We start from the raw sequence: 12,489 nt of genomic DNA on the forward strand, positions 1-12,489 counted from the left end.
TGGATTTGTTTCCCCACTCCTACACATGAAGCCAGCTGGGTGACCTTGGGCTAGTCACAGCTCTCAGCCCCACCTACCTCACAGGGGGTGTGTTGTGGGGAGGGGAAGGGAAGGTGATTGTAAGCCGGTTTGAGTCTCCCTTAAGTGGTAGAGAAAGTCGGCATATAAAAGCCAACTCTTCCTCTTCTTCCTTTTGAAATGTGGGGAATGCTCTATTGAGGCACAGTTGCTCCCACTTTTGGGCGAGACTGAACTGCCCCATCTGGAAGAACCCTCATTTCTGACAAGTCTTCAGGGGTTGGCAGGTTGGTCAGTCCAGATAACCAGGAACAGCACAAGCTCTCTGACAGCATCCCTGACTCATTAGGCACCTGTGCAATCAAGGCTCTCAAAAAGGATGGTGGGAAAAACGGATGGGAGGCCTGGCAGAAGACATGGTAGTTTTACTCCAAGACCCAGCGTGGTGTAGTGGTTAAGAGCGGTGGTTTGAGCGGTGGACTCTGATCTGGAGAACCGGGTTTGATTCCCCACTCCTCCATATGAGCGGTGAACTGCATTTGTTTCCCCACTCCTACACACGAAGCCAGCTGGGTGATCTTGGGCTAGTCACAGTTCTCTCTGAACTGTCCCACCTCCCTCACAGGGTGTCTGTTGTGAGGAGGGGAAGGGGAGGTGATTGTAAGCTAGTTTGATTCTGCCTTAAGTGGTAGAGAAAGTCGGCATATGAAAACCAACTCTTCTTCTTTAAAGAGGTTTGAGACCGAATGTCAAACTGCACACCCCTTTTGCAAAGACAGGAACGGCCAGGAGAGCCAAGCTGTTGTAGGCCGGAATGAGGGAGGAACTCATAGACTGCAGGGAGACACTGTCATGGCCTTGGAAAGGATCCAGTGAATCTGAGGTCCTTCACAAGAACCAGGTGGTATTGTGTGTATGTGAATCGACTCTATGGGGTGGAGCTGGACTTTCTGGTCTAGTCCAGCAAGATCGCGCTTGCCTTCACAATCTTCCCATGAGACAAGAGCCTCGAAGAACCGGCTCGTGCAGGCTGAAACCACTTGATTTCCTGATTTTGCTTTTTTCAGGGCATGGCAATTTTGTGACCACCACTGCTGTGGCAACGACCATCTTATTTATTAAAATGTTTATTCCCTGGCTTTCCTCACAGTGGCTGACTGTTTAGTCACAATTTATGGCATACAGAATGTATCCCCACTCCCCCTCCAAAAAGTTGCTTTCTGCTTACATCCCATTAAATGCCCTGGCCAATAAAATGGACTTGCAGCAGTTTCAGCAAATTCCTGGAGACAAGGGACTACCTACCAGCATGATATAGTGGTCAAGAGTGTCAGACTAGGACGGGAGAGCCAGATTTGAATCTACCATTCTGCTACGGAAGCTTGCTAGGTGACCTTGGGCCAGTCACACACTGGCCGTTTATGGATGGGAGGTTTGGCCTTGGATTTGCCTCTCTTTAGATGCACATTTCCCCAATCCAAAATTTTCAGAACTCAACAATAAGCCCCCATTCAGAGTTTTGAGAATTCGGATGGGGAAAATGGGCATCTAGACTGCGGCAAATCCAAGGCCAAACCTCCCATCCATAAATGGCTACTTTCAGCACAGGGTTGTTGTGAAGGTAACATGGAGGGGAGAAAGTTGTAGGCCGCTTCGGGTCCCCATCAGGGTGAAAAGTGGGGCATAAATGATGCAAATAAATGAATACAGCAAGTCTGGAACTCTGGGAGTGATGACATGGGGTGTGTGCCTTAACTGTTTTCCCCCATGCTTCATGTGCTTCTGCGCACGTGTGCTTCTGTTGTTGTAAGGATAAAATAGGAGAGGAGAACAATGTAAGCCGCTTTGAGTCCCCATTTATGAGGAGTGGTTAAAACCCTTAGGGCTGTTTAGCTTGGAAAGAAGGCGGTTAAGGGGAGACACGATAGAGGTCTATAAAATTATGCATGGGTTAGAGAGAGTGGACAGGGAGAAGCTTTTCTCTCTCATAATACTAGAATGAGGGGGTCATCTGCCGAAGCTGGAGGGTGAGAGATTCAAAACAAAGAAAAGGAAGTATTCCTTCACACGGTGCATAGTTAAATTGTGGAACTCCTTGCCCCAGGATGTGGTGATGGCTGCCAACTTGGAAGGCTTTAAGAGGGGAGTGGACATGTTCGTGGAGGATAGGGCTATCCATGGTTACTAGTCAAAATGGATACTCATCATGATGCATACCTATTATTTCCAGGATCAAAGGAGGAGCATGCCTATTCTATTAGGTGCGGTGGAACACAGGCAGGACGGTGCTGCTGCAGCCGTCTTGTTTGTGGGCTTCCTGGAGGCACCTGGTTGGCCATTGTGTGAACAGACTGCTGGACTTGATGGGCCTTGGCCTGATCCAGCATGGCTTTTCTTATGCTCTTACGTAAAGGAGGGGTATAAAAGACGGTTTTAAAAATGATCATTGGTCCTTCTAAGTCAGTGGTGGCTGGTCTCACTGGCAGCAGCTCTCCAAGGCCTTAGAATGTGTTATCTGGGGCGTTTTTTTGGAGGTGCTGCTGGCAATCCAACCTGGGGCTGCACACAAAAGCGTCTGGTGCAGAGCGCCCAGCTGAAGAACTGCCCTCCTTGCAGTCCCTGCCTCTCCTGGTATTTCTGCCAGCTCTCAGTGAGTGTATGACCTTTGCCAGCTGAAGCTGTCCTGGAAATCAAGGCTGGCAAGCCTTCGCTGTTCAGACAAACACCCTGACAACTTTGCTGCAGGATGACCGGCCCCCTCCGGCGTGGCCTCCCTCTCATCCGTGCCTCTGCCTGGAAGAACCTGGATAAAACCCCCAGGTATTCCAGGGCCACCGCGTTCCCCCAAGAGGCAGCGGATGGCAAAGGGCTCTTCCGAAGGAAGCTGCAGTGCCCCCCGTGTGGAGCCAAGAGCAGGAAGAAATGAGGGTTGGTGTGGAAGAGTTCCCACGGGAGGGTCCTAACGGGTGGCCCTCAGATGGGGTCGTCTGCGCTGCAGACGCACAGGACCAGCACAGCCACTTCGTCGGCATCCCGCAGGGGCTCGTTGCAGCCCCAGTACGCTTCCCACGTCAGGGCCTGGCTCCTCCTGCGGCAGAAGAGGGCTTCTTCGAACTCCCGCAGCGAGCGGCTCCCCACCACTCGTTCCATCTCCACCACCTCCCTCAAGGCCTCAGCGTACCTAGAAAGAGGGCACAAGAAGGACCGTGCTGGATCAGCCACAGTGGGGGTGGGAGGGCAGGACCAGTGATGAAGGAAAGCAGCAGCAGAGCCAGCACAAGCAGCAGGCTCAAGGCACACGGAGTAGCTGCTGAACAATCTGCTAGCTAGGAGTCTCCTCCGGCTGCCAATGTGGAAGGCTTTAAGAGGGGAGTGGGCATGTTCATGGAGGAGAGGGCTATCCATAGCTACTAGTAAAAATTAATACTAGTCATGATGCATAGCTGTTCTCTCTAGGATCAGATGAGCATGCCTATTATATTAGGTGCTGTTGAACACAGGCAGGATGCTGCTGCAGTCACCTTGTTTGTGGGCTTCCTAGAGGCACCTGGTTGGTCATTGTGTGATCAGACTGCTGTACTTGATGGGCCTTGGTCTGATCCAGCATGACCTTTCTTATGTTCTTATGAGCATGCCCATTATATGAGGTGCTGAGGAACACAGGCAGGACAATGCTGCTGCAGTCGCCTTGTTTGTGGGCTTCCTAGAGGCACCTGGTTGGCCACTGTGTGAACAGACTGCTGGATTTGGTGGGCCTTGGGCTGATCCAGCAGGGTTTTTCTTATGTTCTTATGAAGGCTGAGTCGCTCCAAGGAGATCAGCTCAGCTTGCAGGCTGAGGTTATGAGGGGATGGAGAAGGGCTCCCCCCCTCTAGTCTTGTCCAACCTTTGCTTCTTCTTCTCTAACTGTAGTAAGGTAGGTGTCTGTTTGCACTCCTCTCCTGCTCGAGTGCAGGTGAGCTTGGCTGCCAGAGATCTCTACCTTCCTACTTGCCATTTTATTTATTTATTTATTTATTTATTTATTTATTTATTAGATTTATAACCTGCTTGCCCCAGCACTGCCGGGCTCAGGGCGGCTTACAACAGAACAAGCACAATAGATCATATGTAGAACATCAGCATTAAAACATATAGAAAAAACTTTAGAACTATAACCCAGGTAAAATATACAGGTGGCACCCAAACTCAATGACTGGCTCCTATCAATTAAAGTTCTCTACAAGGAGGTTGGCCAACGATGGAGACCAGAAAGGCCAATAACCTCTGAGAGGCCCACCGGCCCAAGGACAGGAAAAGGCAACAGGGATGGAGAAGGCACTAAGACAAAGGAAAAGAAAGCAGGAAGGGTTGGAAAAAGGAAGAGAGAAAGGGGGGAAAGGGGAAATGGGGCGGGAGGGCAGCTAACCCATGTAACCTAAGAAGAGCCCTGCCAGATCAGACCAGTGGGCCATCTAGTCCAGCATCCTGCTCACACAACTGCCAACCAGTTACTCTGGAGGGCCATCAAACAAGAGAGCCAGCGTGGTGTAGTGGTTAAGAGCGGTGGAGTCTGATCTGGAGAACCGGGTTTGATTCCCCCACTCCTCCACATGAGCGGTGGAGGCTAATCTGGTGAACTGGATTTGTTTCCCCACTCTTACACACAAAGCCAGCTGGGTGACCTTGGGCAAGTCATTCTCTCTCAGCCTCACCTACCTCACAGGGTGTCTGTGGGGAAGGGAAGGTGATTGTAAGCCGAGTCAGCATATAAAAGCCAACCTGGAGAGAATAGGTATGCATCATGATTAGTATCCATTTTTCTAGTAGCCATGAATAGCCCTCTCCTCCTACCTGGATGGGAGACCAGCAAGAAAGACTGGGGTTGCTATCCAGAGTAGGGTTGCCAGCTTTGGGTTGGGAAATTCCTGGAGATTTTGGGGGTGGAGCCTGGACAGGGGAGAGAGGGAGGGACCTCGGCAGGGTATAATGCCATAGAGTCCACCTTCCAAAGCAGCCATTTTCTCCAGGGCAACTGATCTGTGTTGTCTGGAGACCAGTTGTAATTCCAGGAGATCTCCAGCCACCACCTGGAGGTTGGCAACACTACACTAAAGACAATGGCAACCATTTCTCTTGCCTCGAAAGCTCCAGGGTCCTGTAGTCACTAAAATCTGTTGCAATTTGACAGCACACAATTACACCCATCGCAGCCGGGTCTGGGTTAAATTTGGCTGCATAATTTCTATTTGGATGTATTTCTAAGCACAGGATGCATCCCCAGTAATAATCTATACATTCAGCAGTGTTTGTGATCTTTCTTAGGCCACCTGGGCAATTGCACAAAGGGGGCTTCTGCCCCACCTACCCCTAGGTTTGGGGAGCACTAGGGCTGCCAACTCTGGGTTGGGAAATACCTGGAGATTTTGGGGGTGGAGCCTGGGGAGGGCAGGGTTTGGGGAGGGGAGGGACCTCAGTAGGGTATAATAGCCGCTTTCTCCAGGGGAATTAGGGTTACCAGTAGGGTTGCCAGGTCCCTCTTCGCCACTGATGGGTTTTTGGGGCGGAGCCTGAGGAGGGCGGGGGAGGGGGGAGGGACTTCAATGCCATAGACTCCAATTGGCAAAGATACCATTTTCTCCAGGTGAACAGATCTCTTTTGGCTGGAGATCAGTTGTAACAGCAGATCTCCAGCTAGTACCTGGAGGTTGGCAACACTAGTTACCAGGTCCCTCGCTCTTTGCCACTGGCGGGAGGTTTTTGGAATGGAGCCTGGGGAGGGCAGGGTTTGGGGAGGGACTTCAATGCCATAGAGTCCAATCGCCAAAGCGGCCATTTCCTCCAGGGGAACTGATCTCTGTCGTCTGGAGATCAGTTGTAATTGCAGGAGCTCTCCAGCTACCACCTGGAGGTTGGCAACCCCAGGGAGCACCCACCTGCTGATGACTCTCTTCTGGTACAGGAGCAGGGTCCATTCACACAACCAAGGGCTGCCGGCTTCGAACCAGTCCTGGCACTTGAGCAAGGGGGAGATGCAGGCCACTCCGCAAAGGTCAAAGGATAAACCGCATTCACCCAAGAGGGAGAGCAGCAGGCCCGAGCCGGAGCCCTCGCTCACGGCAAAGAGCGCGGCGGTCCGATGCCGGAAGTGGATGTACGCGACCGCTTCTTTCAGGTCTGATGGGTCACCAAAGGGCTGCAGCCGCGCACTGGTCAGCGGGCAACAGTTGTGCCCACGCCTGTTGAAGATGACCGGGTAGTAGCCTTGCTCGAGAGCCAGCTGGCACAGTTGGGTGAGGTTCCTGGTGATCTTGCCCGCAGTATTGGGCACGACCAGGAGCACTGCGGACTCTGCCGTGCTCGATCCTTTCTCACTTTTGTGCCACGGCCCTACTACCCAGTCCAAGGCAACAAGGCTGTTGTCCACCACATGGAGATGGTCCCTGGCAAACTCCAGCGGGCGGTCCGGGGGCCACAGGAGTTGCTTGACAGTCTGTAAATAGGGCCACATCTTCCATGACCATCGCCAGGCCTCCAGGTGAGCAGACTCGCGGAGGTTCTTAAGCAAAGCCAGGGCGAGAGCAGAGGGCTTGCAGATCAGCTGGCAGTCCCCGACAATAGACCCCTTGGTACCTTTCCCCCTCGGGCTGTGCTCCTCTGCTTCCTCCTCCATGGTCCATTGCCACCGTTCCTGGCTGCTATTGATGCGCCAATGTCTCCCAAGCCACCAGGCCAAGGATCACTAGCCCCACTGTCCAAACCACCATTGGTCCCACTGCAGCTGGGCGCCTCGTAGGAAAGCATGGAAGGCTGAATCCCCTGCAGCCTGCACTGTGCCAGCCCTGCCCTGTGCTTGGTTGCTTAGCAAATCATTTATTTGTCTCTGCGTTGCGGGGAGGGGGGGTCCTAGAAGGGTTAAACTTTAACTTTTCTGCTCCCAAAACTCTTTGCCCTCCCTGCTTGAGGCACTGCTGGGAGTTTGTGGTGGATGGCACAGCCATCTCTTTCTCTCTCTCTTTCCTTTGTTTAACCAGAGGCTGAATTTTTTTTCTGTCCCGCCCGTCCTATGGGAACAAGCCGCTGCTCTGGAATACAGGGCGAGGCTATCCAGGCCAGTGTGGTGTAGTGGTGGTTTGGAGCAGTGGACTTTAATCTGGAGAACCAGGTTTGATTCCCCACTCCTCCACATGAGCGGTGGACGTTAATCTGGTGAACTGGATTTGTTTCCCCACTCCTACACATGAAGCCAGCTGGGTGACCTTGGGCTAGTCACACTGTCTCAGCCCCACCTACCTCACAGGATGTCTGTTGTGGGGAGGGGAGGGGAAGGTGACTGTAAGCCGGTTTGATTCTCCCTTAAGTGGTAGAGAAAGTCGGCCTCGGCATATAAAAACCAACTCTTCTTCTTTATCTCATCACCTGTGCGCGTGCAAAGTGCGGATGAAACCATCATCTCTGCATTTTGCTTGGCCCCATTCCCACTCGGGGGAATGAGCTCGATGCAGAGGCAAGTGCTAGGGAAGAAACGAACCCCGCGTTAGGGGCAGCCATGTTAGGCTGTAGTTGCAAAAGACAACAGGAGTCCAGCGGCACCTTAGACTCACAGCCGGTACACCAGCAGGTTTCACCCTTCTGAGTTCATTTAATCAGACTCTTTGAATAACACATCCATTAGGCAGATGCATGAAGTGAGCTCCAACTCAGGAAAGTGTCTGCTGCAATATGTTTTGTTAGTCTTAAAGGTGCCTCCGGGCTCTGGCTTTCTTTTGGGGAAGAAGCTGGAATAGTCTCGGCAGACAGATCTGCCAGGGAGAGGAGAGGAAGCAGCTGCAAGAAACCTTAGTTAAATAGTTAAAGGGTCTTGTGAGCTCATAGCATCCTTCCCCAGCAGATGCTGCCTGCTGTGTCTCTGTAGGAATCTCTGCTCTGGGCCAGCCTCCAGCTAGCTGGAAGACCTGCTCAGAGCAGTGAATTGTGCCAAGACTGAGGCTTGTGACCGTTTCAGGCACTGGTCAGCGTTCTCTTTCAGAGTAAAAGTAAACCTTAGCGGGGGTAAGAGTGGGGAAGGGCTGGGGCTCAGTGGTACACCACCTGCTTGGCATGCAGAAGGTCCCAGGTTCTATCCCTGGCATCTCCAGTTAAAGGGACTAGGCAAGTAGGTGACTTGAAAGACCCCTGCCTGAGACCCTGGAGAGCCGCTGCCGGTCTGAGTAGACAATACTGACTTATGGACCAAGGGTCTGATTCAGTATAAGGCAGCTTCATGTGTTCATGTGAATGCATGTCCAACTGTAAATACTGACTAGCTGAAGTGCAGTATTTGCAAGGTACCTTAAGGCCGTGACCGCACATAAGAACATAAGAAAGGCCCTACTGGATCAGACCCAGGCCCATCAAGTCCAGCAGTCTGTTCACACAGTGGCCAACCAGGTGCCTCTAGGAAGCCACAAACAAGACGACTGCAGCAGCACCATCCTGCCTGTGTTCCACAGCACCCAATATAATAGCCATGCTCCTCTGATACTAGAGAGAATAGGTATGCAGCATGACTAGTATCCATTTTAACTAATAGCCATGAATACCCCTTTCCTCCATGAATATGTCCACTCCCCTCTTAAAGCCTTCCAAGTTGGCAGCCATCACCACATCCTGGGGCAGGGAGTTCCACAATTTAACTATGCGTTGTGTGAAAAAATATGTCCTTTTATGTGTTTTGAATCTGTCACCCTCCAGCTTCAACAGATGACCTCGCGTTCTAGTCTGATGGGAGAGGGAGAAAAGCTTCTCCCTGTTCGCTCTCTCCAAACCATGCATAATTTTATAGACCTCTATCATGTCATCCCTTAGCTGCCTTAGCCGCACAGATGATTTAACAAGGATTCAGGCCAGAACGGCAGCCCAGTTCAGCAAACAACCTTGAGCCACTGTAAATCCAAACAGGTCTGTGTGTGTGTTAAGTCCAGTCAAGTCGCTTCCGAATAGGGTGACAGAAGCTTTGCCCCCCGCAGACGGTTAGTCTTTCAGGAGTTCCCAGCCCTTTTGAGGCTTCAACTAGCCCTAGGTAACTTGGACAAGCATTCGAAGATGCTGCAGAGGCAGGACGAGGGAGAGATTTATCTTCTCCCCACCCCCCAGCTGCAGGCTCCTGGCTTCATACTTATAACACACTTGCTTAAGGAACCAGCACAGATCTTAAGAGTTGAACCCCCCCCCCCCAACCCAAGTCAACACTCAGATGTGCAACAGGACAGCCCACTGGTAAGGGTGGTTAGATAACCCTTGCAGCACCCTGACTGGAGCCCCGGGTTGAAATGACAGCAAATGACCCATCCCCAGCCAAGAGTAGTGGGCATCTGGGCAAATGCAGACTGCCCACTCCTGACTGTTTTCCTCTCCCCCCTCCCAGTTGCGGCATCGGGGTGGGCATTCCAGATAGGGTTGTCAACTCCGTGTTTGGAAATTCCTAGAGATTTAGGGTGGTACCTGGCAGGAAGAGGGTGGTGTTTGGGGAGGGGAGGGACATAACTGCATAGAGTCAGACCACCCTCCAAAGCTGCCATTTCCTCCAGGGGAACTGATCTCTGTGGTCGGCAGATCAGTTGTAATTCCAGATCTCCAGTCCCACCCGGAAGGCGGCAACCCTAGTTCCAGGTGGGTGTCGTTAACCCTTGGCTGGCCAAGCCCAGGGCTGAGCAGTGAAAAGCAGGGTCTTACCGCCTCTTAGGGCTCCCCCCTCCCTTCTTGCATTCTGTGCCTTTTATTTCCCTCCCTCCAAAAAAAGTGGTTCCCCCCCCCCATTTGTTATTGGTTCCTTTTCCTGGGCGCCTCCCATAAACTTTCTTATGAACCAAGGGGTTGAAATTAAATCAAGAGTTTCCGTCTAGACATTAGTAAGAACTTTCCAACAATTAGGAGCGGTTCCTCTGTGGAACAGGCTTCCTCGGGAGGTGGTGAGCTCTCCTTCCCTGGAGGTTTTTAAGCAGAGGCTCGATGGCCATCTATCAGAAATGCTGATTCTATGACCTTAGGCCAGGGATGGGGAACGTCAGGCCTGGGGGCCGTTTAAGGTCCGCGAAATCATTTGGTCTGGCCCTTCATGGGTTCTGGCAGATCTCTAGCTCAGAAGGATCTAAGACTAGTGATCCGACCCCTCACGCAGACAGGAATAGCCTCTATTCAAGGCAGATGTGAGTTTGTTTTGCCGAGAAAAGGAACCTTTCCCCCCCTTGCAGAAGAGTCATTAGCTATGGAGCTGCTAGGACCGCCCAGGCCATGGAGAACGTATTCCCTCTGCACTACAAGAGGGCTGGGGATGGAAGTGGCGACAACGGAGGGGTTAAAGGAGGCAGGGCCAGAATGCATGATAATTTTGTATGGCCCACGAATTATGTTATAAATATCCAAATGGCCCTTGGCGGAGAAAAGGTTCCCCACCCCTGCCTTAGGCAGATGATGAGAGGGAGGGCATCTTGGCCATCTTCTGGGCATGTAGGGGTCACCGAGGGTGTGGGGGGGAGGTAGTTGTGAACAGTGGCGGACTGGCCATTATGTCAGCTTGCCCGATGGCAAGTGCTCCCTGATGAAGTGCTCCCCCTCAAACATTAGACAATATATTAAAAATTAATAAAAATTAAATCATAGCCTTATAGTTGTGGGTTTCCTGACAACCAAAATTTCAGACCCAGTCCGCCACTGGTTGTGAATTTCCTGCATCGTGCAGGGGGGGTTAGACTAGATGACCCTGGTGGTCCCTTCCAACTCTAGGATTCGAGGATTCTTTGTTTGGCGTCCGTTCCCAAATTCCCCCAAAATGTCGTGAGGTTTTTTTAATATAATTTTTTATTAATTTTTATAAAAAATAAAAAATAAAGTAAAATAAAAACATAACAAATTATTAATCACATAAACAAATAACTAAAAAGAAAAACAAAAATACAAAAATACATAAAATACAAAAAGAGCACTTATACTACAGTTTTACATCTTCTATTATAATATTATAAACAGTGCCCAAATAACCACCACCCACCTTGTGTGTCCCACCACCACTAGACTTCCGGAGAAGTATTCTGACAGTATTTAAAATTACCTTAAAACTATCATTATATAAACTACATTACATTTTATCTATAATTCATTAACTATACTTGTAAAATTCACTGGCTGTGAATTCCCTGCATCGTGCAGGGGGGTTGGACTAGATGACCCTGGTGGTCCCTTCCAACTCTAGGATTGGGTGAGGTTTTTAAGCAGAGGCTAGATGGCCGCCTGTCAGCAATACTGACTCTATGAGCTTAAACCGATCGCGAGAGGGAGGGCACCTTGGCCATCATTTGGGAGTGGAGTAGGGGTCACTTGGGGTGGGGTGGGGAGGTAGTTGTGAATTCCCTGCATCGTGCAGGGGGGTTGGACTAGATGATCCTGGTGGTCCTTTCCAACTCTAGGATTTGGTGAGGTTTTTAAGCAGAGGCTCGATGGCCATCTGTCGGCAACGCTGATTCTATGAGCTTAGGCAGATTGCGAGAGGGAGGGCGCCTTGGCCATCTTCTGGGTGTGGATTAGGGGTCACTTGGGGTGTGTGGGGGGGAGGTAGTTGTGAATTCCCTGCATCGTGCAGGGGGGTTGGACTAGATGACCCTGGTGGTCCCTTCCAACTCTAGGATTGGGTGAGGTTTTTAAGCAGAGGCTAGATGGCCATTTGTCAGCAACGCTGATTCTATGAGCTTAGGCAGATCGCGAGAGGGAGGGCACCTTGGCCATCTTCTAGGCGTGGAGTAGGGGTCACTTGGGGTGTGTGGGGGGGAGGTAGTTGTGAATTCTCTGTGAGGTTTTTAAGCAGAGGCTAGATGGCCGCCTGTCAGCAACGCTGATTCTATGAGCTTAGGCAGATCGCGAGAGGGAGGGCGCCTTGGCCCTCTTCTGGGCGTGGAGTAGGGGTCACCTGGGGTGGGGTGGGGAGGTAGTTGTGAATTCCCGGTGAGGTTTTTAAGCAGAGGCTTGATGGCCGCCTGTCAGCAACGCTGATTCTATGAGCTTACGCAGATCGCGAGAGGGAGGGCGCCTTGGCCCTCTTCTGGGCGTGGAGTAGGGGTCACTTGGGGTGCGGGGGGGAGGTAGTTGTGAATCCCCTGCATCGTGCAGGGGGGTTGGACTAGATGACCCTGGGGGTCCCTTCCAACTCTAGGATTCTAGGATTCTTTGCTTGGCCTCCGTTCCCAAACCCCCCCCCAAATCGCGTGCGTGTTTTTTTTCAAGGCACCCCCCTCCCCACCCACTTACGCCCCCACCCCGCCTGGTTGGTCCTGCGACAGCAGGCAGGCAGGGAGCCAGGGGCTGGGCCGGGCGGCTCGGAAGGGGCGGCGAGGCCGGCGAGGCTCGTCCGGGGCCAAAGGGCGGCCCCAGGCGCGGCCGCCTCCCTCCCTCCCTCCGTCCCTCCGTCCCGCCCCCGCCACGCCAGCAGCGAGGGGACCCGCCGGGCAGGCCGGGCCGCAT

General features: G+C 52.0%; 1 protein-coding gene across 1 annotated transcript; it reads right to left on the reverse strand.

Moving 5' to 3' along the window:
* Positions 1-2,665: 2,665 nt before the first annotated feature.
* On the reverse strand, positions 2,666-12,489 carry ABHD15 (abhydrolase domain containing 15). Its single transcript, XM_056865007.1, is given in 6 exon segments — positions 2,666-2,715; positions 2,718-3,199; positions 5,934-6,709; positions 6,711-6,786; positions 7,417-7,511; positions 12,277-12,489. Coding segments are annotated over 6 exon segments (1,692 nt in total).

The sequence above is a fragment of the Euleptes europaea genome, chromosome 19 (assembly GCF_029931775.1).
Source record: "Euleptes europaea isolate rEulEur1 chromosome 19, rEulEur1.hap1, whole genome shotgun sequence".
Lineage (NCBI taxonomy): Eukaryota > Metazoa > Chordata > Lepidosauria > Squamata > Sphaerodactylidae > Euleptes > Euleptes europaea.